This window comes from Python bivittatus, unplaced genomic scaffold, assembly GCF_059951505.1.
Source record: "Python bivittatus isolate LINGU-HERP-01145 unplaced genomic scaffold, Pbiv_v1 ctg000980_np1212, whole genome shotgun sequence".
NCBI lineage: Eukaryota > Metazoa > Chordata > Lepidosauria > Squamata > Pythonidae > Python > Python bivittatus.
The window spans coordinates 47,278,213-47,305,808 of NW_028277125.1; the positions used below are offsets into that span (position 1 = coordinate 47,278,213).

General features: G+C 37.3%; 1 protein-coding gene across 6 annotated transcripts in view; it reads right to left on the minus strand.

Annotated features, from left to right (window-relative positions):
- Window positions 1-62: 62 nt before the first annotated feature.
- Window positions 63-27,596, minus strand: part of SH3PXD2A (SH3 and PX domains 2A) — a 261,206-nt gene continuing 233,672 nt past the window's right edge. For 5 of the 6 annotated variants that reach the window (XM_088132405.1, XM_088132403.1, XM_088132406.1 and 2 more), the window contains 5 exons: window positions 24,558-24,675; window positions 16,362-16,696; window positions 13,875-13,924; window positions 13,044-13,163; window positions 63-12,912 (listed from right to left, as the gene is read on the minus strand). In XM_088132405.1, the coding sequence (XP_087988531.1) occupies window positions 11,017-12,912; window positions 13,044-13,163; window positions 13,875-13,924; window positions 16,362-16,696; window positions 24,558-24,675 (2,519 nt within the window). In that variant the 3' untranslated portion in view covers window positions 63-11,016. The remainder of the gene's footprint in view (window positions 12,913-13,043; window positions 13,164-13,874; window positions 13,925-16,361; window positions 16,697-24,557; window positions 24,676-27,596) is intronic. The other variant, XM_088132404.1, reaches the window with a different exon arrangement.

Sequence of the window (27,596 nt, forward strand, 5' to 3'; positions counted from 1 at the left end):
TCTCTGACACAGCAAAGATAATGTAAATAATTGGAAATAATAAAAAGAAATACAATTTGCAATCATTTGAAGGATATCCTTTATTCCTCCTTTTTTAAAAAAAGTATGGCCAGTTAAAACATACAGTAATGTCTGAATCGCAAAGAGCTTTTATGGGTTTCAATGAATCTTTTTCCAAGGGTAAAATCTTTTTTAGTTAAACAGGACATTATGTCTTTGATTTAAAAACAAACAAATATACACACACATAAAACTCAGCAACAAAAAACATAAATATAAAAATTAAAGTTCATATTAGCACCACCTTTGGTCCAAGCAATGAGTAAACTGGGAGATGACTGTGAGGTATAGTTAGTTATCAAGTTCTGTCTTATGCGACGTTTAATATTGTATTGTGGTTTCACATTGCAAGAACCTGGGAATAAAACAGAGACGCTGCAGGCTAGACTCTCTCAGCAGACATAAACTAGTTGCTTTCCTGTATGAACACAAAAGCTGCAGTGTAACCACTGCACATGATCTGAGGAACTAGTGTCTCTGGCTAATAAAGGATGCTGGCTGCAATTCAGTTTATGTTTAGCTGCATATGACCTGAGAATTGTGCCTTTGCATTCTCTAGTTCGGATATAGCAAGGGATCTTGGAAGCACATCTCTTAATTTACCTATACATCTAGTACCTCTAAAAGAATGATCAAAGTGGGTTTCCTGGATTCTTATCCAGCTGGCACCTCACTTTTTTCAAAACGTTGCATGTATGTAGAGTTTTTAACTGCATAGAAGCTTGCATAATGCAGACTTTCTCCTGCTCAGGTATTCTGATGGGAACAAGATTACATTTCATTCTTTGAAACATCATTTCCACAATCACTCTAACATCCCATCCCTGCAAATTCCAACAGAGCATCCCAGAAAAGTTGAAGCAAAAACCACTAAAAAATTACAAAGTTGGGCCAAACATGTCCCCAAACTCCATTCCTATACTTCACAATGAGTGAAACTGACAAATCAACTCAATTGCCAAGCAATACTAGTGCCAGGTGTCTGCTGGGGCCAGGGAAAACCTTTACATTTTTAGTAATAAGTATATAGATGCTAATGAATATCGCAGCACAGAACTGCAGAAAGATGCAACGTTTCATCTGAAACTGCACTCCTACCTAAATCCCATCCTAGGAAATTAAAGACTCCACACTGCTCTTAGATTGAGCATTTAACATCTAGGCATGATTAATCTATGTTCAAACTGACTGCAAATACAATTTATTGGTCCAATATCTCTGCAACTCCAACTAGCTATCTCAAGATAGACATTATCCTTCGCTGCCAGTTTTTTTTATATAGGCTAGTGTAATAAATTTATGGTTGACGATATTCTCCAAGTTCTTGGTACAGAATTAGTAACAAGTTTGCACTCATGTAAATGGTTCCCCAAAATGGCTTTTACTAATGCGACCAACAGTTTTGCAGAAAAAGGATTAATATGCAAAGAGTTATAGTTTCATTAAATCACTGTTATTTTTAAATGCCACACAAGTGCAATCAGTTCCAACACTTGTCATTTCTTTTGTTTTATTCCATAAGTATCCCCATTTAAGATGCATAAAGGGCCAATAAAGCTTGTATTCCGGATCTAGGAGACTGCCATTAAAAACTGACTTACTTTTGTATGGACATCAATCACAGGATCTAATATTGTTCATCTTAATAATCCATTTTCTTCCACTTTTGAAAACAGTGAATATCATTGGGCTCTTTTTTCTCACTCCCCAAAGTGCACTCCAAATTAGATTCCTTTCTGGATCCTTCCTTAATACAAACATCCACAAAATGCCTCAGTTTTCACTCTACACCAGTACCTAGTCTAACTTCAAGAAATGATCTTTCTCAGAAAACTAACCAAACAAAATTAAGCACATCCTCCACCATCCATCTCTATCACCCAGCCCAAGGACCAGCCATACATCCTTCATTATCTCCCTATCAACGTACTCTCTCAGACTTCTAATAATTACATTCTCTTTATTCTAGATAGCAACAATCGCAAGAAGCCCATTTGAAAGACAATATTTTATTAATTCATTGGAAGAATTGTGCTCAGCTATATGGCAGTCAAATTGTAATGATTACTTCTTGCTCAAAGAAAAGCTTCAGCTCATTTTAGTGGCTGTCTTAAATTTAAGAAAATAAAACTTGTTTTTTGTTTCCTTCACGCTTCTAGGTCCTTACACATCTTACTGTTCTCTTAATTTCAGAACTTTTTAAACAATTGGGACGGTCTTTTTTTTTTTTTTTTGGCACATTTTGGCTTTAAATTATAACTGAAGTTTTGCACAGCAAATTTTAAAATACTACAAAATGTGAGGTCAACAGCTGCTTTATCTCTCACTTCTAATAATTCACTGCCTTTGAACAAAGCCCCTTTAGTCTAAACACTTACGATTATACTGTCATGCCATTTTCAATCATTTCATTTTCGCCTCCAGATGTAAAGGACATTACTCCTTCCAATTATAGGCATTCATTAGCTAATTTATATTACATCACACCACAATATGGAAATATCATGTTTGACAATATGGGGAAAAATTGCCTAACATAAAGAAGTGTCACACAAATACACATAAATGGTACCCAGGCTGTCCAATCAAATTTTTTTTTGGGGGGGGGGATGATGTATATATGCATATGAACTAATTTCTGGATCAATTTTTTAATTTAATCCAATCAGCTCCTCCTCAGTCACAATCCAGTTACTTTTGACCATTAAAGAATATTATATCCATTCTCCAATTTGGTGTCATAATAAACAGGAGTCTCAACACAGGACGGTAGTGGCTGCTTTGTTGGATGTGAAACACATGCCAAAAACAAAAAACAAAAAACCCACCAACAGTGTGAAACTTTCTGTCCATTTTTTTTCATAAGTGCACTCTACAAACAATTTCAACAATTGCATGGGGCCAGCCCATCTGGCAAATTTAAAGGCAAAGATTTACTTGCTTCTATCCCTGCTGGATTTTAACACCCTGAAAACAGGGTTTTGAGTCAAATCAGAGTGGGCTGTTCTGGCCCACGGTGAGAATCTGAATTCGGTGAAACTGTTCTAACACTTTACCTTAATACAATTTATACAAGCTCCTCTCAAAAACTTAGGGTTCTCCTAACTGGTATTCTAAAAACCAAGTGGAGGCTGAGGAATATCAGCTGAAGGACCTGGACAAATTCATTGACTTCCAAGATGCTTAAAAAAGGGTCACCTTTACAGTCCTTGATTTAGAGCTTACAAAAATTAAACCAAATAGATATGGTAGATGAACTGAGATACCAGCAGTAATCTTACAATTTCAGAAGGCCATTTGGGGACCTGATACATTTCCATGTACTTTCCAGCAATCTCTATACAACTACTAAAAACTTAAAGACAACTCCCCCACAATCCCCCTGAAAAATATATTTACAAAGAAACTTATGCTCTAACAATTTGTACCTGCTAAAGGCATAAGATTACGTAGAGTACCCCTGATTTAGCCACAAAACATATGGCTGGTTTTTCTGAGATCTGGATTGTGCCAAATTGATTTTGACTATTTAGCAGCAAACTGTGGTTGATATTTAATGTATTATTACAGTCACACATTTTCCTTGCATGTGCAGAATCTGAATGTGAACAAACTAAAAATAGACTGTGTTAACTAGAATATTCTAAAATCAAACCCAATTGGAGTCTATGGCACTCAAGTAATCAATGAGGATCTAAAAATAAGAAATTAAAATAACTAAGTCATGTTCCTCCTAGAAACACACTGATAGTATAAAGAAAGGCATCCTTGCTATCCCTGTCCCTAATTTAGAGAAGCAATTCCAGAGAGGTTATTTTGTCGAGCTAAAATAAGATGTCTACTAGATATGGAGTGGCTAACTTGTAAGACTATTTTATGCTTACTCCCATTCACTTAAAAAAGCTTGTGTTGTTTAGAGAGATGTATTTGAGAAAGAATGCTTTCTTTCTTAAAAACTTCAATAAAAAAAGAAAAAAAAAGATTTCTAAATGGGAAGGGGACCTTTTTTTGGAAAGAAAAATTCAGGGAGCAGTGAAACTCACAGGCCTGAGTTTTGTCTTCCAAATTCATAGTAATTTCATGAAGTACAGAAGTGTCCCAGTTTCTGAAAATGGTCGCCTCTGAAAAGGTTGACTTATAGCACAGCCTTTGCATGTGCATCTGGGAGCACATTCCACTCAGTTCAGTGTGATGTGTTAGCTAAATGGCTAAGAGCGTTTTACTTTCAGTTAAAATAAATCTGGAAATACTTTAATCCAGCCACTTTATTCTTAGTGAAGACTCTGACCTGGGCTACTGAAGTTCTGAATCTTTTCTTCTTTTGAGAAAGGGGAGATCAAACTATAACTTCACAGAAGTTTCCCTTTTTAAACACTGAACATTAATGTAGCATGCAATACAGACATGCTCTATTTCAAGCACTTAATTACTCCTTGTGTTTCTTGCAGACTTAAGAGTAAGTGCTCTTTGTCAACATGCCTTCAGCATGCCAACTTCCGTTCCAGGCTCCAGTATCTATTTCATGCTTCTATAGCATGATAAACAGCACATACATATCTATGCAGGAGTAAATTCCTCTGAGATCAACATAAGTTAGATATGAATTTGGAATTTCTGCTTAAGTTAAAGAGAGTGCATACAGCTGCAAAAATGGAACACCTCAATAGAAAAACACTGAACATTTTAAAGAAAAGGGACAGCTGAACAGCCACTACAACGCTCAAGTTGTCATTCTTCTGTATGAATATGATGAACTTCTGCAGCCACTACCAAAGTTACACAGCCCATTTCTTCTAAGAGTTTTCCTTCTCCACTTCCTCCTGCCTACTTCTACTCAGTTGTTCACTTTCCTCAATCCTCATTTTTTTCCCTAAGAGTGCATGATAAAAAATGACAGATGTTTCAAAATCACACTGTGCATCCACTTCAAGTCCTGGATGAGGGACCTGTTTCTGCCCTTTCAATATTGCACTGATCCTCTATTTGGATACTACATTGAGAATGCAAAATATTGGGAAAATATGTAACAACAATTACAAAAAAAAAAAAGTAAAATGAACACACTACCCAAGATGATCTAAACTTAAATATTACTATTACTATCTTGTAAATGCTAGTAATAATGAAATAATGCTTTACCAGTTTCCCTTCCATTTTTCATAAATGACAGAAAGCAGTAACAATTTTTTTTTATAAATGGAGGGAATCAATGAGTATAACTTTAAAATAAAATAAGCTACTCTAATATTCAAAAGTAGTTCTAAAAAGCACAATTCTATAATGCCATCGTCAAAATGTTCAGTGTTGCTTCTGAAAGGAAGACTTTGGAACCAGTTCATTGGGGCAAATGTAGCTGTTACTGCAGTATAAACTTGAAATGCTTGTGCAGTTGTTCATTTGTTTCAGCTTCTATCAATGGGACATACATGTGTTAAAAAATTAAAGAGCCAATTTTTCCACATAGAGGTAGATTTCAGTAAGGTCCTCAACTGCTAGAGCAGTGTTTTTCAAACATGGCAACTTTAAGATATGTGCGCTTCAACTCCCAGAATTCCCCAACCAGCATGTTGGGTGGGGAATTCTGGGATTTGAAGCTCACACCTCTTAAAGTTGCTAAGTTTGAAAAACATTGCTCTAGAAAGTCAGATAACTGTGGAGCTAGTTCCATGAACCCAAGGAATACTTAGACTGGTTTTCCTCAGTCTATACCTCTCTTCCCATGCTGAATGAACGGATTCAGAAAAATAGAACAGTTTCAAACCTCATTTGTGATACAGTAAAAAAAAAAAAAAAAAAAAATGGAGGAATTTGTTTACATAAAATTTAACATCTAATTTTATAGGGCCAGTTCAATCCTTTTGCATAATTCTACACTGGTCCTTTGATCCTATCCTAAATAATATTTTAATTACCTTTTGAGACACTAAATTAGATAATACCTAGTTCTCACGCAATAGAAAACGTGGCAGCGTCTGCAATCTACCATTTCAAACTGATGACATATGCTTGAAAGACCGATAAAATCTCTATCTGACTTCATTTTTTTTTTCCTGGTCACAAGGGGTCTACCAGGGTAGATCACTCACGTAGTCTTAAGTGGTAACAGCCAAGCTTACTACCACATCTTCTTGCGACGGAACTTGTTACGATCCTAATTTATATTACCTGGGACATTAAAATATACGTACTTAAACAGAAATAAGCTGTAAACGTAACTCACTAAAATTTAGAAATTAAGAAAAAAAGCAAGAGTATTTTTTCAGGCATTATATAAATCTGCAATAACGAATTCAGAAGTGCTCATTATTATTAAAGTTGCAGTATACAGCAGAAAAAAAGTTTTAATTATTTGGACTTTGTCAAAATATTAACCTGCATTTTGAGTTGTTCTTGTTTTATGTGTTGTTTTTGAAAACCAAGGCAATTTTAAAGAATCAGGAAATGATTAGAAGCCACTCCTCTCTCTGTAAGAGGGCAATCTTTGACTTCATAAAATATTCAGTAGGTCCCCAGAATATTTAAAAGGTCATTCTGAAAGTACTATATAGTTTTTTTTTTTAATCATTAAGTTTATGATCAAGGTAATTTTAAAATTAGGAGATGATACTTTGGTGGGGAAAGCTACAGCCCTTTTGAGTGGTATTTCAATATATTTCTTCAAACATTGGCCTAGCACTGAAATTTGAATTCTCCAATCCCTAAAAATGTACCTAATATTTACAAGGGCAAGTTATATATTACATGTGGGAAACAGTGAAATTGACTAAATTAAGAAGGTGCTTGATCGTGCCCTTTACTTATCTTTCTCCCTGTTTTTGAACGTAGATGTTACTTTCATATGACAGAAAATCAGCTACAGGCTCCCTTATGTAAGGCTTCTAGAGATGTAACACACGCATATATAAAAGGTGCAAAATAAAAAATGATAGGTAACTGAGTTTGGCCCAGAAAACCACCTGTCCAGCCATCATACTTACGTAATTCTTTCTATATATTGGGGCACCTTTATGGGACAAACCAAGGCTCACTTTTATGATGCATGAAAAATGCAAATTATTTGATAAGCACAATAGATTTATTGACTGGCAACTGGCCTAATCATGAAGAGATGCTTTAAGAAACCAGTCCTTACAGATACCATACCTATTTTTGCCAATTCAATATTACCATTGCATAAATAAATGCAGCTATGAAAGAGAGGACAGACAGGGAAAACTATTTTCCTTACTGAAAGAATAATGGGCAAACCATATTTATGTAAGGAATACCTATTTTCTTAGGAACTTGCAGAAGCATTTTCAAACTCAAAATGAATTCAGGGACTTCCTTGCCAAAATAACTGCAGAACCACCAAAGGACTTGCTGAAGTGCCTGGTAGCACCAAAGTACAAAAGAGATACCACTAGTCTCAGATGTAATTGGTAATGGTTAACCCTTTGAGGGAACCTGCAAAAGAAGTTTTCAAAATCTCTCGATCATTTTTGGATCAATTTTGTGCACATAACTCCTCAGTGCTGAGATGATCAAGAATATTACAAGCCAATTTGCTTCTTTACAGCAAGAAATACTGACCCCTTTTCCTTGGCAAAAATTTGACTCTTGCTACCTGAATCAACTGCATTTGAAGCATCTGATGGCTCCGTGCAGAATTTTTGGGAGCTGCACTTTTAGCTTTCCCAAGAGATGATGGCATCTTTGGAACAAAACTGTATAGTACAAATTTTAAATAATCATAAATTATTTTAATAAATAGGTGTTTTTAAAATGACAATTTATACTGCATCTTTAAATAATGCACTTGATTTTCCTGCATTTTGATTTAAAATGGTTAAAGTGCATTAATTCAAAAATAATGAACCACTTCATCATCATTATTGTTTTTTTTAAATCATAAACATTAATATGAGTTGCTAAATCACTACTATTAGTACTGCAATCTAGCAGATTACTTGATGGTTTTGCTCTACTTAATACTGTCCAGCAGAAGAAAACAATACTATTATAAATTCAAGGAGCTCTGGCAGTCTCTTAAATTGCTGTAACATTTTAACAAAACATAAATATGAGGAAACACTTGAGATGTAAAGCTTCTAGGCCCCAGGGAAAGGAGCTTTGGGCAAAATCCACACCATTTTCAAATACATTGTGGTGTAGAAACCTGTCTTCTCCAAACAGATTTATTATTGATGTTCCACAGGCCTCTTGGGTTCCCTCTTCATCACCAGACCTCTTTTTCCATGCTATTTCACTGTAGAAACATGGACAGTAGCAGTGGTGATGCACTGTAATAGATTAACCTGAAAGGCATTAGTCACATGAGGTGTGGAAATCAATCCCTCAACTGTTATCTTTGTAATGTAATATATGTAACACACAACAAAAAAATATAAGAGGCAAGAATCAAGTGGTAATTATGTAATTTTCAGAAAGCTAAAACATCTCAAAATATACTTAATTTTTAATTATTCAGAAAAAAAATTAGTTGGATCTTATTAAAAATCTTCCGATTCTTGCATCTTCCAGCAGCAGAATGCAAGTGCGTTGCTGGACGATAACCAGATTACTTATCATTTTCCCCTCAAAACCCCAAACTCTTTTCTTCAATTTCCATATAAAATATTGGGCTTCAAGATGGTGACATCAAACTGCTGTCTGATTTCCATATGGTTTAAATAAAGGCCTTCCGGTGGTGGTGTTGCTGTTGTTGTTGAACAATTACAAAGTTCACTGCAAGGCTAGTATATGAAGATGCATCAAAATATAAACACACTTTGTACCCAAAGCCTTTGCACACACCCCAGTGGTTTTAATCTTTATGCTTTTCCACAAAATCTCATTTAAAAAAAAAATTCTGAAATCATAAATAAAAAGAAAAGGTGAAAGAGGGAGAAAGGATACGTGTGTATAGAGTTCCTGCTTTGTAACATTCGCAGCCTAATGGTGTTCTGTTGAATCACCCTCTGACAATATCTTTCAGTACAAAAGTAATATCCAAGTGAGTAGAACAAAAGAATTTGTACTTGTTCTTTAAAAAATTGTTCAGAAGACTTGTGTTTACAAATAAAAATCCCTCCCTTCCTCCTCATATATAAGCTAAAAACAAGTGTGCAGATGGTAATATCCATGGCTTTTGCTCATCCCCATTCTGACTTGAAAACACAGATAAGAAATGGCTTTCTTTGGACATGAAACGGAGAGAAACTTGATGGGCTGTCAGCATTCTGATGTGCACACAGAGCACCTATTTTGACATTCTTCCTTTTATTGCAACATGAGAGAAATTCTGGATATCCCACATTCTTCTCAGTGAAGTACTCAGGGAAGAAAATAAATAAATAATTTCCCACATACATACAGGTGCGTGCTGGACTGGGCAACTGCCTCCTTACATGCAGTGATTTTCATGTTCCTGTCTGTGCACACACATTGGTGATACAAATGTTGTAAACATGCCAGAACCCTTCCCTTCATAGCAAAGGAAGCAAAACAAATGCCTGTTGTGTGGAAGCAAATTTTGTTTTTTTCAGTGGCACTCATAGTCACCTCATCTCAGCTCTGCCATTTTTATTTTTCTCTACATGATGGTAATGCTACTTGCCACGATCTGCTGAGGGAAGTTCTACTTGTTTGAACTGTCCTCTTTCACATAATGGTCATATCCAGGAATCACATGTAGAACCCACACAGCTGGTTCTGACAGTGCCGCTGGGAGAGGAGCAGCAGCATCTGCTTGGTTTCTCAGATGCAACTATGCACCTCCCTCCACCCCTCCAGGACTGCAAAAGCAGAGAGTCCTGCAGGGCTTGGGGTAAAGCGCAGCACAGCCAACACCGGTGAAAGCAGGGCATGTGGGATCCAGTGCCACTTTGCCCCAGGCAAAAGGTACAGCCCGAGAAGAGGAGAAGTAGCCCAGTGTTTGAGAAAGGCCTTCCCTTCCCTTCCCTTAGAAAGCTAGCTAGCCAAACCATAATAGGCCATAACCCAACAAAAAGAGAAGCAGTTCACACAATGATGCCTTCCTCTTCTCAACTACAGTTCTTTGGCTATGGATGAAACTTGGTTAATTCTTAGTCGATATCTGAAGCTCTGAATAACAGAGTTGTATGGCAAGTACTCTCAAAATAATCACAGTACTTATTATTCAGAAGGCCACAAAAGGAAAACATTAAATTTGAAACCAGTGTGCAGAAGAGATTGTGTGCAACTCATAGTTTTAGTGTGTTTACAAATGTTAGGGAACCACATAAAGTTGAATTACACTTCAAAGTCCAGTTATAACTTTTTTTAAAGACTCCATTCTTGGTACACCTGACAAGGAACATCACAGGAGAAAAAACAGGGTGGATACCACTGGAAGAAACAGAATACTATGTGCTTCAAATCCAATACCAGAAATGCACAATGGAAAAAAACCCTCTCAAATCTTCAATCTAGAGAGCAGAATGCAATAGCTGAGTGCTGGATTCTTTGAAAAATGTTCCACACTTGCTCTGCACACATCCTGGGGAAAGGGGGAAGGAACCAAGTACTATTTATGGCCATGTCACATGGGAGAAATGAACAAGCAGAGTTTTTATAAAACATGTTTGGGTTTGGCATCAAACTCCCAATCACCCAAGTAAACCCATAGTTCCAAACTAGATTGTGAAAGGCACACATTTGGTTTCTGATTATTATAATCATGTGATGGGGTAATGTACCCTGATGCACATCAGTTGTGGAAAAAAGGAAAATAAAAGGGCATTAATTCCAGCTGTATTTTCTTGATATTTGCAGAATGAGACCATTCCTTCAAAACATCCTAAAAGATGGTGGACTTTTTGGGCAACAAGCACAACTGAAATGTCCTGTGTATATACAACAGAGCAAAAGGAAATACATCTTTGTATCTTTTCCCTTTTTCCAAATGTACACAGTAGGGAAGTATAAATTAGTGAATTTAAATACACAGTAATTCTATTTTTTTTTCTCCAAATAATTTGAGGGCACCCAGCCTTTAAATGGTTTCCCACTGTCCATGATCTGGCAGTACCACCAGCCATTTGGGTTCCTTTCCAATACCTCCATGCAGACACCTTCTTGAAACCCAGCAGTTTCTTCATCCCCTTCATAATCTGCAATGGAGATATAGATATCCTTAAGGTTATTATGAATGAACTGGGATTTTTCAATAGGCTTGGGCCTGACTGTGGACACTGGGATTCCATTGCGCTCAGCTGGTATGTAGGAGGCATTATCTGACCCTTCAGAGCCCAGCCGACCAGCATGTTTTATTTTAGACTCATTCATTTGTGATTGGGCAGTACTGAAAGATGAATTACGACGTACAGCCCTCAAATGGTCTGTGGCGGAAAGAGACTCATTCCTACGCAGGGAACAAGGCAGATTATTATCCTTGGGGGGTGGAGAAACAAACACTGATTGTGGCCTCACTGCTAGCTGTCTAACTCCATTTCGCAATTTGACAGGCCCAGATGTTTTGGAGAAGCCACCAGGTGGCTTATTGGGAATAGGGGGTGTTGTTCTTTTGTTCTGGTTGATAGTATTCAGTGCCTGGACCTTCTTCTCTATTTTCTCCAAACTATTGGATTTGCTTTCATTTCTTCTATTTCTTGCCTGTGATATATTGGATGTGGTATCTCCTCCACTGGAGGTGTTTTCTTGTTGCTGGTTATCAGAAGGCATCAAATAGTGAGAAGGAGCCCACCCTTCTGTTTCTCCATATTTCAAATACCACCATCCACTTGATTGCTTTTCCAACACTTCCACTTCTATTCCAGCTGGGAAACTGATTTCAGAATCTTGAACTTTTTGGTAAGAATCTGTGGTTATATACAGACATTTTGAAGGGTTGTTTTCATTCTCTGTCTTGGCTGGCTGGCTGGCATAAAATAAGGTATGGGAAGGAGATGTAATGAATTCTGCAGAATTCCTTCTGAAAGACTCTTCTGAGTTTCCAGAAGCTGTCTGAGGTGGACTTTCGGACTCCTCACTTCTTGAACCTTTAAGTCCACCTCTGAGCTGCCCAGTTGGTCTCAGATGATGACGTAAAGTGCTGATGTTCATCCTTTCTTGACTCTGAGAATCTGCTTTGTTCAGGAATGGTTTTGGCCTCACCATTGGTTTTGCTTTGCTAGATGTGAGCTCCCCAGTATCCCTCTTTGTGCTTGATTTGGGCATATTACTTAAGCCAGCATCTGAGGCAGATCTTGGTTTTGTCTCATCATTACGACTGTAATGAGGCTTCCCAAAGTTTGTTTGAACACTTTTGGGCTTTGGAAGGGAGGATTTAGGACAAATTGAACATGGAGAGTTTCTTTGGATCAAAGATAGCGAGGAACTTCGAGAATCAGAATCTCCACTAGATTCTTTGCTTGACAGCGCATCTTCTATGTAAGGTCTAAAGCCTTCATTTTCATAGATAGTTTCCTCTTCATGAGTCACATCATCAGAAGACTCTCCAACTCGAAATTTTGCTCTTTGGAGGGTTGACACAGGAGAAGGTTTCGGAAGGTGGAATGAGCTTCTGTCTGAGTTACCATCTTCTCCTTGGCTCAGCTCAGATTCTGAGTCAAGACCAAAGGCAGGCACATCGTACTCTGGTTCCTCATATCTCTGCTTGTGTGGGGAATCTTGGGCATCTCCTGAAGCTGTGGTACCAGCAGCTGTTACTTCTTCAGAATCCTTTAGTTTATTGGGAGGAGCAGGGGGAGGAACTTTGGGCCTGGTCAGAGTGCTTGTTCGCCTATTTAAATTGGGTTTCTTCCTTTTATCAATATATGATGCTGGAGCCCAGCCTTCTTTTTCTCCAATCTGAACATACCACCAGCCCCCAGAATTCTTGTCAATAACCTAGAGAAGGATTAAATCAGAAATTAATTATGGATACAAAACAGTAATACATTTATTTTTTATCCAAGCTTCTCTTTGGTTTCTGCTCACTATATGGCAAGTGTCCATCACATTTCCTATTTTAGACTTACCTCTGCCTTTTGTCCCCCATGAAAGCTTATTCCATCAGAGATACAAGACTGGAACTCTGCAATAGTATAGTATTCAACTTCCACTGATGGTGGCTCAGGAGGTTTAGGTAGCTGAAAGCCCTGTGGCAATAAACAGTGACATGTAGATTAATTAAACATGTCAGGGAACAAGGGAAGAAGACATCTAAAATTAAATTATTAGAAATCTACTTGAAAAAGACAGATAAATATAAATTGTGGCTGTTGAAACTCCCTAAGCAAAAAATCAAAGTGACATCAATGGTAGCAAATCCAATCTAAAAGTCCTAATGGTTGGAGTTGGAAATGATGGTAGTTGTATACAAAACACTGAAGAGCACTGTGTTGGGAAAGGCCATCTTAAACTCTCTTAACCCTGATATACTGAACTGCCATACTTTTGAATAAAGAACACACACAAGAATCCACATGCCACAAAATTTAACTGGATGTGAAGCTGAAGTTTCACTTTAGCACTTCTGGTAGAAAAATTAAAAATAAAGTTGACTAATACTTTAATAAGCATATGTTCTTGTACACCTCAAATGAAAGCAATAGCAATACCGTAGGGATAACATTTCATAGTGATCTGCCTAACCACCACCATAGATGAATGCCGTCACCCAGATCATAATATCTTCCCACATACAGTACTAAGAAACTTAACCTACTAATGCCACCACTTGTTTTCCTACTTGCTCAGTGGAGAAACCAAGGGTTGGTTTCCTGTACTTAGGCTCTAAATAGTTAGGCAGTGTGTTTGTGTAATACTAAATATTTAGTGCCTTAAATATAAAAGAAATCACCACTCACCAAACTAGATTCTCTTCTTGGAGGTGGCTTCATACGCAGATTTGGAGAACCTTGAGAAAGAAGGAATATTCCCAAATTATTGCCAGTGATTAAAAAAGGGAAAAAGTGATTTACAGATTATAAGAATTTAATTAACTCTTAAGTCCAGAGGCTTTTCCAATCAGTGAAAAAATACTAAATATTCTAATAGCCACTGTATTTAAAAAGCCTGCACAGATGGAAAGAATGTGCTCTAGAGGGCATCCCAGAACAGAGCATAACAGTATATTTCTTGTACTGATGTACTTGGACTTCTAGCCCTGGAAAACAGGCTTTTTCAACAACTTAATACTCCTGCATGTTCAAGTAGTGACAGGCAATCCTTATGTTTAAGCTTGAATCAATGTGCCAGTATTATTTCAAACTTGTAAGGTAAATTTGATTTCACTATTCCCAGTTATCAACCTAACGCCCATATTTTGTACCAAATGAAAATTCGAGTTACTTCAAAAGATAAGTCTATATACCACATATTACATTAATTTAAAAGGCTTATTACCAGAGAAGTATAACCATGGCCAGGTTCTCTGACAAGAAAGGAATCACTACCAGATACACTACCAGATAGATAACCAGGGAAAGGGCTTTTCCATATGGTAGCTACTAGGGGTTCCAGAGAACTAAGATGGATATAAAAATGCCTCAAGATTCAAATCTGATCTTTTGGCCAGATATGCAGTCTCATCCAAAAAAGCAGAAGACTATATCCCAAATCAAATGAACAATACATCATATTTATCTGGACTGAGGTTTGATTTAGTAGTCCTCATTCCATACGCATAAAGAGAAGAATGATTATTAATACTGTGATTATACTATACTCTATAGCTTTGGATGAACTTAGCAGCCCCATGCAGTTGTTGAATAAGGTGTCAGGTGAAAACTGAATTTGCGTACCACCAAATACCATAAAGTGATGGGCATTAGTCCCCAAATATCACTTTCTAGAATATGGCTATCAAGACGAGCAGAACCAGTCAAATGTGGTGCCTTCAACCACCATATCAGAAGGACACAAGTCCAGAAGGATACTACGATTGATTGTACTGAAATCTGCTAATAGGTTTTGATAAATTAAAAGGATGGCACTCTACTTTTCCTAGGACAAGCAATCTAAAACCATAAACCAGACTGAAATGGCTATAGCAATTAAAAATTATCGAGTCCTTTCAACATACAGATAATACTAAGACTACTAACATGGATTTCAGCTTTGTTTCAAGTCATTTCCAATACTGTAGCTGTTCGGGTAGGGATAAAATAATATGGATTGTTGTTGACCTCAGTGTGCGTGTGTGTGTGTGTCTATGCATCTATCTATACACACACATACAGCTAATTCTACACTGGTGCAAAAATCAATGTTCCTGACAGGTGAAAAAGTACCATTCTTTTTCCATTATAGATATATAGACTACTTTTCCAGATAATTTGTATAAGGAATGGGGTTCCCTACTACTTTTGTTGTGTCCATTCATTCATATAAGTTGATTGGGTATATGACAAATCTTTGTGCTTATATACCTTGCAAGGAAACAGGCTGGGAAACTAGATGTTTAGAAGCAGTATACTGGCTGATCAGAAGGGGGCATCATGGGCCTTTTCAAGAAACAGTAATTATTCTTAGGTACCAAAACTCTGCAGTTTATCATAAATCTGTGGAGGATCTGGGAATTTTACAGGGATTAGATATTGGGTCAAAGCTGAGATAGGAACTAGGATGGCAACCTGTATTCCACAGTCCAAGCACTTTGTTAGCAATATATCACTAGCTAATATTGTGTATTATTCTAGGGACAAAACAAACAGAATGGGCAGCAATGAACAACAACAACTAACAACTAGCAGCAGTTTAATCCACATAGCAGCATAGGAAAAGCAGTTTAGGAAGGCAGCTGATAGCCCTATTGCCAGTCACAGTGTGGAGCTTATTACTGTCTATTTGAATGTTAAGAACTCTGGAATTTGGACTGCTGTAGGATAAAAGCTGCAATCTTACACTAATTTACCACAGAATTAAATGGGGCTTACTTCTGAGCAACACACATTCAATTGCACATTCACATGAGGAACAATATGCAGTTCTCAGTTTTGGGTATTGGGATGCAGTTCCCCATAAAAATTATGTGTAATCTTACACATACTAAAAAAATAACTGCATGCAAAGAAGCAGTATTTTTGTGTAGGTGTTTTTAAAAGGTTTTAAACTAAAGAAATGAATTGAAAAAAACTAAATTAAATTTGGAAAAATGAACAACTGAGAAAAATCAGAATGGCAAGATTTGTTCCTCTCCAAGAGGCAGGAAAAGGTTTCAGTAATAAGCCTATTCTTCTAACAACTCTAAACCACTGTCTTCCCAATTTACAGTCCCATCCTATCTGTGCTCCAGTAATAACTAAGTGACAAGCTTTGGGAGTGGAAAAGTTAGAAGAACATCATGGTCTTACTTATTTGAGCTCTTTGTGGGGCAATCCGAGCTATGGCAGGAGACCCCTGCACCTGTTTTGCAATCTGCTTGTCTTGAGTCATCATGAAATTGCCATTGGAGTCATTGCATAAGATGGGCAAACTTATTTCTTTCTTGGTGACATGCGATTCTGTTGTTTCAATTTCTGACTGAGTTTCCTTGTCACTAGAAGATTTCTTGCTTAGCAAGTTGCTGATTTCCATGATGTTTCCTATAATTTCCACTGGTCCTGTAAGATTCTTTTTCCGAGAGGGAAGCTCATCTTTTGCTTTCTTCAGATATGATGCTGGGGCCCAGCCTTCTTTGTCTAAATATCTGGAAATATGAAAAGTGATTGCAGTTTAGCTGCTTATACCATAATTACAAAATGTGGCATGATGCAGAAATTGAGTTAGAATAATACATATGTTTTGAAAAGATGACTGAAATGATTAAAAGTTAGCAAAACTATTAAATAATCTAACCTGGTATCTTCTAATTCTTTTCTTACATTGTTCTAGTTTGATGACTAGGAACATTTCTATAAAGGATAGTTGCTACATCTGTATCATGCTTCTCCTCCAAAACTTTAAGGTGGCTTATAAGGGGTCTTTCTTCATCTTATCTTTACAACAGCCACCCTATGAAGTAGAGTGGGCTCAGAAAGAGTGATTGGTCCAAAGTCATCAAGTGAGTTTCTGTGGCTAGTCTGGTTCTTCTCAAACCTAGTTCAACACTTCAATATCTTCATCACTGTAGCACTACACCAAATTTCAAATGCATTTGAACTGTGTTATTTGTAGCATTATTTTCTATTTGCAATCATTCCATGCTTTCCACAGAAACGGCTTCTTCTATCTCTTTTTTAACCATCAAAAAAAAAAAAAAAAAAAAAAAGCCAGAAGGGCTGCAACTACTTTTTAGCTGATAGAGTTAGGAACTATCTATTTGGAAGATTCCAAGGAAAACCGTAATTTCCATGCTATGCTTGATTCAGAAAAAGAAAAACAAAGTAGTCTAATTAGCAGAATTTGCTTATTCTGATTTAAATTATGAAATTTTGAAGAAACATTTGAAGTATGATACCTGTGTAATTAAGAAAAAAATCATAATTCCCCAGCCCAGGAAAAAAGGAATTTTCAGGTCAAAAATTGGATTATGACAGCACTGAATTATAGTCCAAATAATAAAGTTATATAAGAAATGGTAATAATATTAAAAACAAATCTGCTTCTGGCAAAAACATAATGTACGCTACCACACATTTAAAATAGAAGATAATCTAAATTTTGCTAGTTTAAAAGGGTCTTCCCAAATTTCCTCTCCACTCTAAGACAAGGACATGGCTGCTTTCAGTCCCAGTATGGTTGGGCAAATGCTGGTGCCCAGGTGCTTCAAAGGGGCCACAGGGGTCAGGTGGGGGGTAATGCCCAGAGCATTTGTTTTCCTTTGAAGGACTCAGTATTTGGAAAGCTCCTGCTTTGGGTGCTCATGCCGTTGCTTGCTTTGCCATCCAGTCATTTGAAAAGATACTCATTTTTAAAATTTAGATTTAGCCTAAGCAGCAGATTGACTTTTGGACAGAACAAGTGACTACAGCAGAAATCCTAAACTAAATTCCAGCTACATGCCTGTTCTCCCCTATATAAATATCACATTTCACTAGTGATACAAGGAAGATGTTAGAACTGCAGTGGTGATAATGGGTTTCCAGCACAATTTGTACATATATTGCATACTGGAGTACAATGCCCCTCCTCTGAATATTAATACAGTCTCAGCATGCTTTTTGATATACTTCTATTAAGTCACGAGCTACATTAACATTGCCTGGTACTTCTCAAGCAAAGAAGAAAATGTGAATATAGGCAGAAAGCATTTTTATAGGCATTGTATAACCAGGCAAGATACTGCCTTAGCATCTACTTCAGGAATTATACATTCTAATCTATGGAAAGATCCAATACTATCCACTATGGAGAAATGGTTGGTGAAGTTGGCAGATTTTGCTGAAATGGATAAATTGATTTCTTTGATTAAAGAGAAGACATTATCTACATTTATTGGTGACTGGAAGCCTCTCATGGACTCTTTGCATAAAAATGAAAAAATGAATTTGTGATTTATGGTTTTGATGATTTGATAGGATAGATTATAGAAAGAAGAGTAATAGGATGTAACTTTAGAGAGAGAGGTTAAAATATAACTGCTGTTATAACTATGGAACTTACGACTACGGAAGCCATTTCTTTATATCTTTTTTTCTTTCTATGTTTTTTCTTTTCTTGCAGTTTTTGCTTTTTCTTTGATTTCTTCCTTACTTTATATTAGTTTGTATCTGTTTTTATCTTGTTTAAAAGTTTTAATAAAAATTATAGGCAAAACAAGGAATTATACATTCTAAATCATCATAAATACAGTATAGTCATACAAAATGATAACAGGATAATATTAACATATTACTATAGACTGAGAAATATCAGGACAGAGAAGCAGATCTTGAGGATGACTGTCTACTCAAAATAAAATGTTAGTAATTTTAATCAAACTCATTCCTAAGTAAATGTGCTCCAAGAATCTCACTTTGAAAATACAGGGAGGAAAAACAGGTATTAGTTTTTATTTCTAATGTATTTTTAAATCAATACAAAAGAAGGATTAATATGAATCAAAGCTAACTAGACTTAGTTATGAATACCACAGTTCAGCCCCAGAAGTATTTAGTTCAGAAGCAAGTGTTTACAGTTCCAGGTTTATCAAACACAGAAGACATGTAAACCCCGCCCCCCCATTTCAGAAATATAGAAGAAATGAGTCTGCAATTATTAAGAAGCATGTTGAGTTTGTTGGGTGCCTCCTGCCCAACTGAGCAACATTACTCACACTCTGGAAGATAAGAATCAGCAACTCTATAGCAGCCTCTTTACAGCCCCAATGGAGCTAATGAAAGGGAGAGATCTCCCTGTAAAAACCACAGGCACTGGGTGAAGCTCATAGAGCTAAGGCTGAGAAACAACTAATTTGAGGAAATACAGAGTTGCTCATAGGAGACGCAGGCACTATCTTGTGATTTTGTCTAAAAACACCTCACATTTTCTTGCTCAAATCTGTGAAAGAAAACAATGAAAACAACATGACAGGCTAATGGAAAGCCTCCTCTTACTTCCCTGCTCTTCCTGAAGTCCCAAAGAACACAGAGCTGCTCTTTTTCATGCAGTGACTATTAACAGAATTAGTTTCATTTTAAACATGTCTTATGTTGTCAGGGTATATATAGCCTACAAATGAATCAGTCACACAGATTCAGTGAAGCAGCTGTGTTTTTCTTCTGAAGTTTTGAAGAATCTTCTCACTTCGGCTGAAAGATTAGAAACTGAGATCTGCAAAAAGATAAGCAAGTTGGAATTGGATTTAGGGGTAACCCTAGGCCATGACACATAGGATTAGCACATTTGGCAAGGACTTATGCAGTCAACAATATTCCTCAGAACTAAGAAGCCCAGCTATACACTAAAAAGGAGCCTCTGCTCCCTCATGTCACCTCAGGAAATGGCTGTGCAAGTGCCCTTCAGGTAGCACTGTAGGCATCACAATTCTTGGTAGGATCAAAGCATCCTAGCAGTGACAAAATCAAACAGAAAGATTGAGTCCTAGAAACCCAAGACTTCAAGGTTCTGTATCTTCTTTGATTGCACAATTCAAACACCTCCTAGTCTACATGATGGACGTTAGAACACTCAGGAACAACAGTATCATGCTGTTAATCCCCTGAAGCAGCCTTTTTGGTATCGTTCCAATAAATGGCACTGGACACAATCCAGCCCTGCTGCCATTTTATTAAACATGATCTTACTGGGCAAGAGAGCAGTTAGTTTTCATAGCTAGCTTTTATGGAAGAAATAAGTAACTTTAAGAACATGTTAGCACAATAACCATTAACAAATTTTCTTAACAAGCACAGAAAAGAAAGGATAAGAGAAAAGAGGATATTTTCATGTTTTGAAAATGGAGTACAATCAGAAGACTGCAACAAGACCATGCAGAAAAGGGGCTAACTATGTTGCTGTCCAAAAATCCAGTAACGTTTCCAATGCTATTTGAAGATAAAACTCAATATTCAGACCATAATACTAAGGGAAAAAAGGCAAACAGGCTAAATTGCCTGTTTGAGCATTTTCTTCCCCTTATAAAACATCTGCTTTCCAGCTCCAGAACACTGGAATTACTCCAGAGGGAAGAAAACCAGGAAGGGAGTTTAAGGGGGAGAGAAGTGAAAATCAGAACCATTATTTTGTATTTATATTTAAGGAGGAGAATGTTAAAGAGTTTAAGGTGGAAGTTATTATACCATTATTAGTGCTATTTCCTCTTATCATTACAAAAAAGCATTCTTTACAAGTACTCTTTGTAGCAATTACCTAATTAGTAGGAATTGTCCTACTGATCATCAGTCTTCAAAGCCACTTCAGTGTATGTTCTCTTCTGTGTCCTTTTTATTCCTAGAAAATTTCATGTGATCTTTCATGAATCTCTGTAACCATCTCTTAGTGAATGGGGGAAAACATAGCCGAGAACTGGATAAAGTATAGAGCCACAAGAGAAGAGAACTAAGAGTGCAAGAATTTCAGTATTTGTGGTTCTCCCTGATGTAAGTGATATATGTCCTTTGGACTTACTCACATTTGGGCATGTCTTGCATTTGTTGTTCTGGTACTGCTTTTAGAAGCATCACATTCATAGTCCAAATTCAAAACTATTATCCTTGACTATTCTACAAAAAAATTCCTTGTCATTAACTCAATTATGACAGTAGAGAAAAGAACAGAATATGAATTTCATATCTCAGAATGATTTAAATAATCAGCCCTCATTATTGAGTTGAAAGTCAGAGCTGTTTCATGAGGTTTATTATATTTGGGTAGTATACAGGCAATGAAATCTGAGCTCCTGGTCATATCCATTGCCCTCAAGGCAAACCTTTTTAATTGGCTAACTTAATATGCAAAGGAGATAGTAGAGGTGGGATTAAACAGACCCTATGGATATCTAACTTCTACTTATAATTGCCGTCATTCTAGGTAGGCTTTTCCTATCAGTGTTGTTATAATCCAAGAAAATACAATGTATACATCTTCTAGCCTGGAATAATATGACCAGCTTTGCCATTCAGTTTCAAACAAAACCTTCAGATATTTACTTTAAAAACTAGTAACAGCCTATGTTGAATCTCTGAAATTATGTGTAAACAAACTATATTTTTCTTTGTACAATTAAGATAGCTGAACTGGCTTTTAAATCATACCAGAGGCTTTATGCTATTGTATGGTGTCATTTGAGGAGTGGCTTGTTTAGATCTTCTCCACCTTCTTCCCCCAGTCCAGTGACTGTACAACCATAATAATCACTGTTGGAAAAAATCTAAGGGCAAAATCGCCAACAGGGTCCCACCCATTAGGGAGGTCCATCTAATGGGACTGAGAAGAAGGGCCTTCTCTGTGGCGGCTCCCTCCCTGTGGAACATCATCCCCGCAACTTGTCCCCCAACTTGATTCTCTTCTGAAAGGCCCTGAAAACATGGTTCTGTCAGCGGGCCTGGGGATCCCAGATTGATATCTGATCAAGTGGTTTGTTTGAATGTATTGTTTTCGCCAGGGGTGTGGGGGTGTAGTGGGTTTTGTATTTGGGGTCTTATTTCTCTAAGTTGCCCGGAGTCACTGTGAGTGAGTTGGGTGGCCATATAAATTGCTTTAATAAATAAATAAACATGTTACCATTTCATCTTCGTAACACACAGGGGCTTTTAATAAAATAGAAGAATAGTAGTAGAAATGTATTGTCGAAGGCTTTCACGGCCGGCATACGATGGCTGGTGTGGGTCTTCCGGGCTGTGTGGCCGTGTTCTGGAAGTTTTGTTTCCTAATGTTTCGCCAGCACCTGTGACCGGCATCTTCAGAGAGCAGGAGCACAGGCAGGAGCAGTTCTCTCTGTGCCCAGGGTGATGTGGCCCTTTTGTGGGTATTTATAGAGATCTGGGGGGGGGGGAAGGGGGGGGCTTGGGTTACTGAGTGGCTGCTTTTTTTGGTGTCAAAATCTGTGTGTATCTTCCTGGGGATTAGGCAGGGTTTTTTCTTCTATTGAATTGCTAACAAGGGGTTGCTGGGGGTGATTAGCAAGTTCATTGTGTGAAGATGCCGGTCACAGGTGCTGGCAAAACGTTAGGAAACAAAACTTTCAGAACATGGCCACACAGCCCGGGAGACCCACACCAGCCATAGTAGTAGAAATGTTGGTGTTCTCTTTTTCTTCATCTTTTTTTGTGTAAGAACAATCTCCTTCCTTTCCACAGTTTTCTGTAATAGCAACTTTTTCCATATTTTACCCAAACCACCAGGTATATCTACATAAATACATGTACTAGAAAACATGGATAGGGCAAGCTAGAAATTTATTTCATTTTGTTTGAAGAGGAGATATGGGATTTTTTATCATTCCATGTACAGTAGTAGCTAAGGTAACAGGACACCAAATGACATTTTTGTATTCTCTTATACATCAACTGGATGGATTGATTCATGGGATTCTCCACGTATTTTCAAAGTTGGTATAAGAAAAGACAAGCATAGCTCATTTTCAGACTGCAATGTGAGAGACTAGAGAGGATGGAAATTCTGATGATGATATAGAACTGCCTTTAGTGTAGTCTTCTTAAATGAAAAGACTGAATATTTTTAAGCCTAATATTTTTAGGTTTAAGATAAAATAAAATTTGCCAGTAACAAAACCAACTTTTAAAAACAAAAAGGGAATTCGGCATTGTTCTTCCTCCTGCAAATGCTGTGCACTCTGCTCCTGCACCCTTGGCTTTGGATTAAAGTCCAGAGAATGATTTAAAAAGAGAAGAATGCAGAGCTGATGCAAGGCCAATCATTCTCTGCTCATAGTGTTAAGAATCTACTCCCACTCTATCAGCTTTCCTTTATTATTGATGGAAAAGTTAGTAGCGAAGATGTTTTTAGAACATATAGATCTCAGTATGGCTCCATTATTCAAACCACTGGTGTTGTAAGATGGTCAAACATCAAAAGCAAATGACAAACTATGAAAAATATCTGTTTTATATGCAAAGTAAAATGAACAGAAGGTAGTTCGCAGAATCCTGGGGTGAAATGGGTCAACCAGAAGAAGGCTCTGTAATGTGATGAGATGCATAAATTTGTATTTTTCAAGGCAACCCTTTATTCCAGATCTACTTAAAAGCCATTCAGGGACAAGGATTCCAGGATTCTTGATCAGGTCTATTCTTTTTCCCAACTGCTACTTGAATTACAATGATTTTACTTAATAGTTGAAATCCAAGGCTGCAATCCTTGGATCACACTACCTTATTAGGGAAAGACCCAAATTCTGCAGGACTATTTCAAAGAAAGTAAAGAAGCAAAAGTATTAGGATCAGGTTGTAAACCTGGCTGTTACAGTTAATACTGAATGACTTTATATTTTGGGGGCTTTTGATCTCTCTTGCATCAACCAGAAATAGGAGTGTATTGTGCTGAGCACAGCAAAGATACACTGCCTACGTGGCATTTAATGTATCTAGAGCTATGTTATTAAAAATAAGTACTCGGTTTCTGCATGGAACTAATCATTTAAAGCTACCAGAAGTGTTTGAATTACAGCCAAGATTACCTCTTTCTCTGCAAAAATTCAACACATATGCTAGCAGAACATCCTCCTCTTTATAAAGCTTTCTGTTACAGCTGCACACAACTTACATGCATGTATACACACAAACATAGAGTGCTAAAAGTTTCCCATATTTTAAAATATCATACTGTAATCCTTTAGAACTTGGTTCACTGTTTTAATTGGAAAAACTAGGAAAATCCATAAGTTGTATTGGAAAGCCCACCATAACAAGCCAAGACATCCTTCTTAAATGCAAGAACAGCTATACTTGGTTTCAATTTTTCTCTCCAATTTATAAGACGTAGGTCTTCTATTCGCTCCCTACCCTGTTGTCAAGAAATCTACAAACTGCAGATCTTATTTTAAATATGGGATCAAAGTAGTTTAAGTGGCTTTACACAACATTATTTGCATTTCTATATATTTATAACATTTTGGGGTCCTACCTTTGATAGAAACATATAGGATTTTGTTGGAACCAGAACACTTGCATACACCAAAATGACATTACCTTATGTACCACCATCCTTCCAGGTTCTTTTGAATGACCTCCACAGTGACTCCCTTGTCGAACCCAATTTCGTCCTTCCCCTGGCTGGTATATGACTGAATTGTGACATACTTTTCTTCTAGCAAAGAGAGAGAAGACAACATCAGTTAAGATCAAACAGCTGTTTTCTCTTCTCTCATTGTGATTTTAAATTATTTTGCAGGCAATTAAAATGCTTGAGCATTGCAGAGGTGGAGTCTTGCTTGTGAGATCATGTACCTATCAACTATCATACTGTAAGCATGCCTGTGTCAGCACCATTACCACCGCCCTGCTCCTTTCATGCCAACAAATGAGACAGGGTGTCTAGAGAAGGGGCTCCCCTGCATTTTACATATGGTATTGACAAAAATCAAACAAGCTGCCAAAGAAGCAAAGCAGCACTGGAGGAACCCTCTCCAGCTGGCTCCATTTAGCATACACATGATTATGGTAACCCTGCATTACTGGAATCTGTACGATGAGGCTGGAGCATGACCAACACTCCTTCAACTCAAGGAACAGACTGAACTATCCTTTTCACACCCCTACAGACAATATCACGTTTCAGTACAAAGCAGCCAGGATTTGTTTTTGTTGATTAGATCATATTCTGCGTTCCAGGTCCTCCATACTCAGAAAAGAAGTGCAAGTGTAATTTTTTAGTTTTATTAAAAAAAAACTTGCTAATTCATTGTTAACATCCTGGATTACTCATTGCACATTATAAACACTTGCACCATCAGGAAAACACATCACACTTTAGTTAACCATGTTCACAGGAACACCAGTCCTTTTAACCCGGCACTGGTTATGCAGAGCGAAGGATTTTACACTGACAAGTTGTGGGCCTGAATCTTGGACCTCTGAGGTATAGCCCTGTTAACCTAGCTATCACCATTGCTGGTATTTCTCATAGACCATGATCCAAAGTAAGGCAAGAAACTGGTCCTTATAATCCAGAAATACTCCTCCTGATGTTTAAAGTGCAACATGCTTATGTATTATTTTTATAACCTGCCTTTCCTCCCACAGAACTTGAGAACAGCTATATATTTCCTCCCACTCTATTATTCTTATAAGAATTGAAAGAATGAGAATAAGCCAAGGCTGTGAATGGTCAATCCAGCAGGCTTTACAATTAAGATTTGAAGCCATCTCTTTCACCTTAATTGGAGGTTGGCATATGCACACAGTAAAACTTGCAGAAGTGGTTGCTCTTCCCCATTCCATGAACAGCTTTCAGGAGATGCCACAAAGGTGGTGGTGGAAGGGATTCTACTGAATGTGATTATTTTTTCCCTAAGAACTCAAAGAGACACATATGGACACATATCTCCCTCCTTGACAACAAACCTATAAGGAAAGCTGGCTGACAGCCCAAAGTCACCCAGTGAGCTCCATGGTTAAGTAATGGCTTGAACGTGGGCCTCCTAGTCACAGTCCAACTTACAAATCACTATACCACACATTTAAGACTGAGTGCCAGAATGGAGGGCAAAGTGACCCAATCCCCTTATCAGAGGTAACCCAAATTTTGTTCATGGAAATTGTGTACTGATATGCTATTGTCTTCTTGTAGAGCATGTGTCCTAAAAGAAGTCAGAGAAGCAAAATACCTGCACATTAACATAAATAATACAGCTGCACATAGTTGTACACTATAGATAAGGAAGACTTTAGCTGCACTGGACAAAAGCCAGGATTCTTATGTAAAATGTTTTCAAGGAAATGAGGGATATCTTTCCAGAAGAAGATAAAGCATTTTAATAGTAGATAGTATGACATCAACTGGATTATGTGGAACTGCAGAAATCTGCACACATGACAAATTAAGGAAGAAAAGCCCCAACAGAAAGGGTCAGTTTCAGATCAATTTAGAGCCAATAAAGATGGATAAAAGCAACAACAACCTCATTAAAAAAAAGCTCATAAATGGAAGGGGTGGGGGAGATTATGGATATCTGGAGCAGATTAGTCTCAGCTGTCTTGAGGTTGAAGGATGGGGTGTAGGACATAATTAGACATAGTGTAGTTTGCCAGGATTCATGAGATTCCAGGCCAATTCAGACAATCCAGTAACAGCTGATGTTTAATCCACCCTTACTGCCACAAAGACTTCTGATTTTTAGCCATGGTACTGAAACTGGTTGAACTTCTTTGTAACTTGCACATCAACAAATCTGGACTATGGTCTGTAGCATTGGTTTAACCTAGGTGCTAGGCATAGTTTAAGGAGTCTTGATACTCTTATTACCAGCTGTGACTGGTAAGACATATACTGATAGGACGGCAGGCAGATAACAGCAATGTGGACAGGATTATTCTTGCTTCCTGTTTATGACGCTGACAGTTTTAACATGTTGTTTTCAGCATAGCTTGTGAATCAATTACGTTCTGTTGCTGGCTAAGAGACAAGGAAAACTTGAAAGCCTATGTGAACAGAATCAATCTCAGTTCTCTCTTTTCTGGCAGTGCACTTTCACAAACCCACAACCTTGCCTCATTAGAATGGCTGCTTTTGATTTCATATTGCAATGAAGGAACTATGGTTACAAGGAGAAAAACTGATAGCACAGCTCTGCTCTTTAAAAATATGTATTGTAAACCTCTCATAAACCTTATAAACCTCTGGGTTTATAAAAATTTTAGCAAACACATAGGTCTTCCCCATATTGATCACCTCTAGATACACTTGGTATGATTATTGACCATACTGACCAGAGATGATGAGTAATGTATTCTAATATTATCTGAAAGATCCCACTATAATACAAAGCTGATATATATAATCTATTCAACATGTACACCCCTCACTCCCTTCACCTTGATGTCTACTGGCATCAAGACATTAATATTTCATATAGAGTAATAGTTCCTTACTTAAGAAATATGCAAACTGTTTTTCATTATACATCTTTTGGTGGAAAAAGGAAGGAAAATTAGTTCCTAAACCACTCTTCCTGCAAACTGATTTTGAAAAGCATGATATAAAACATAAGCTCTTTTGATGAATAATGA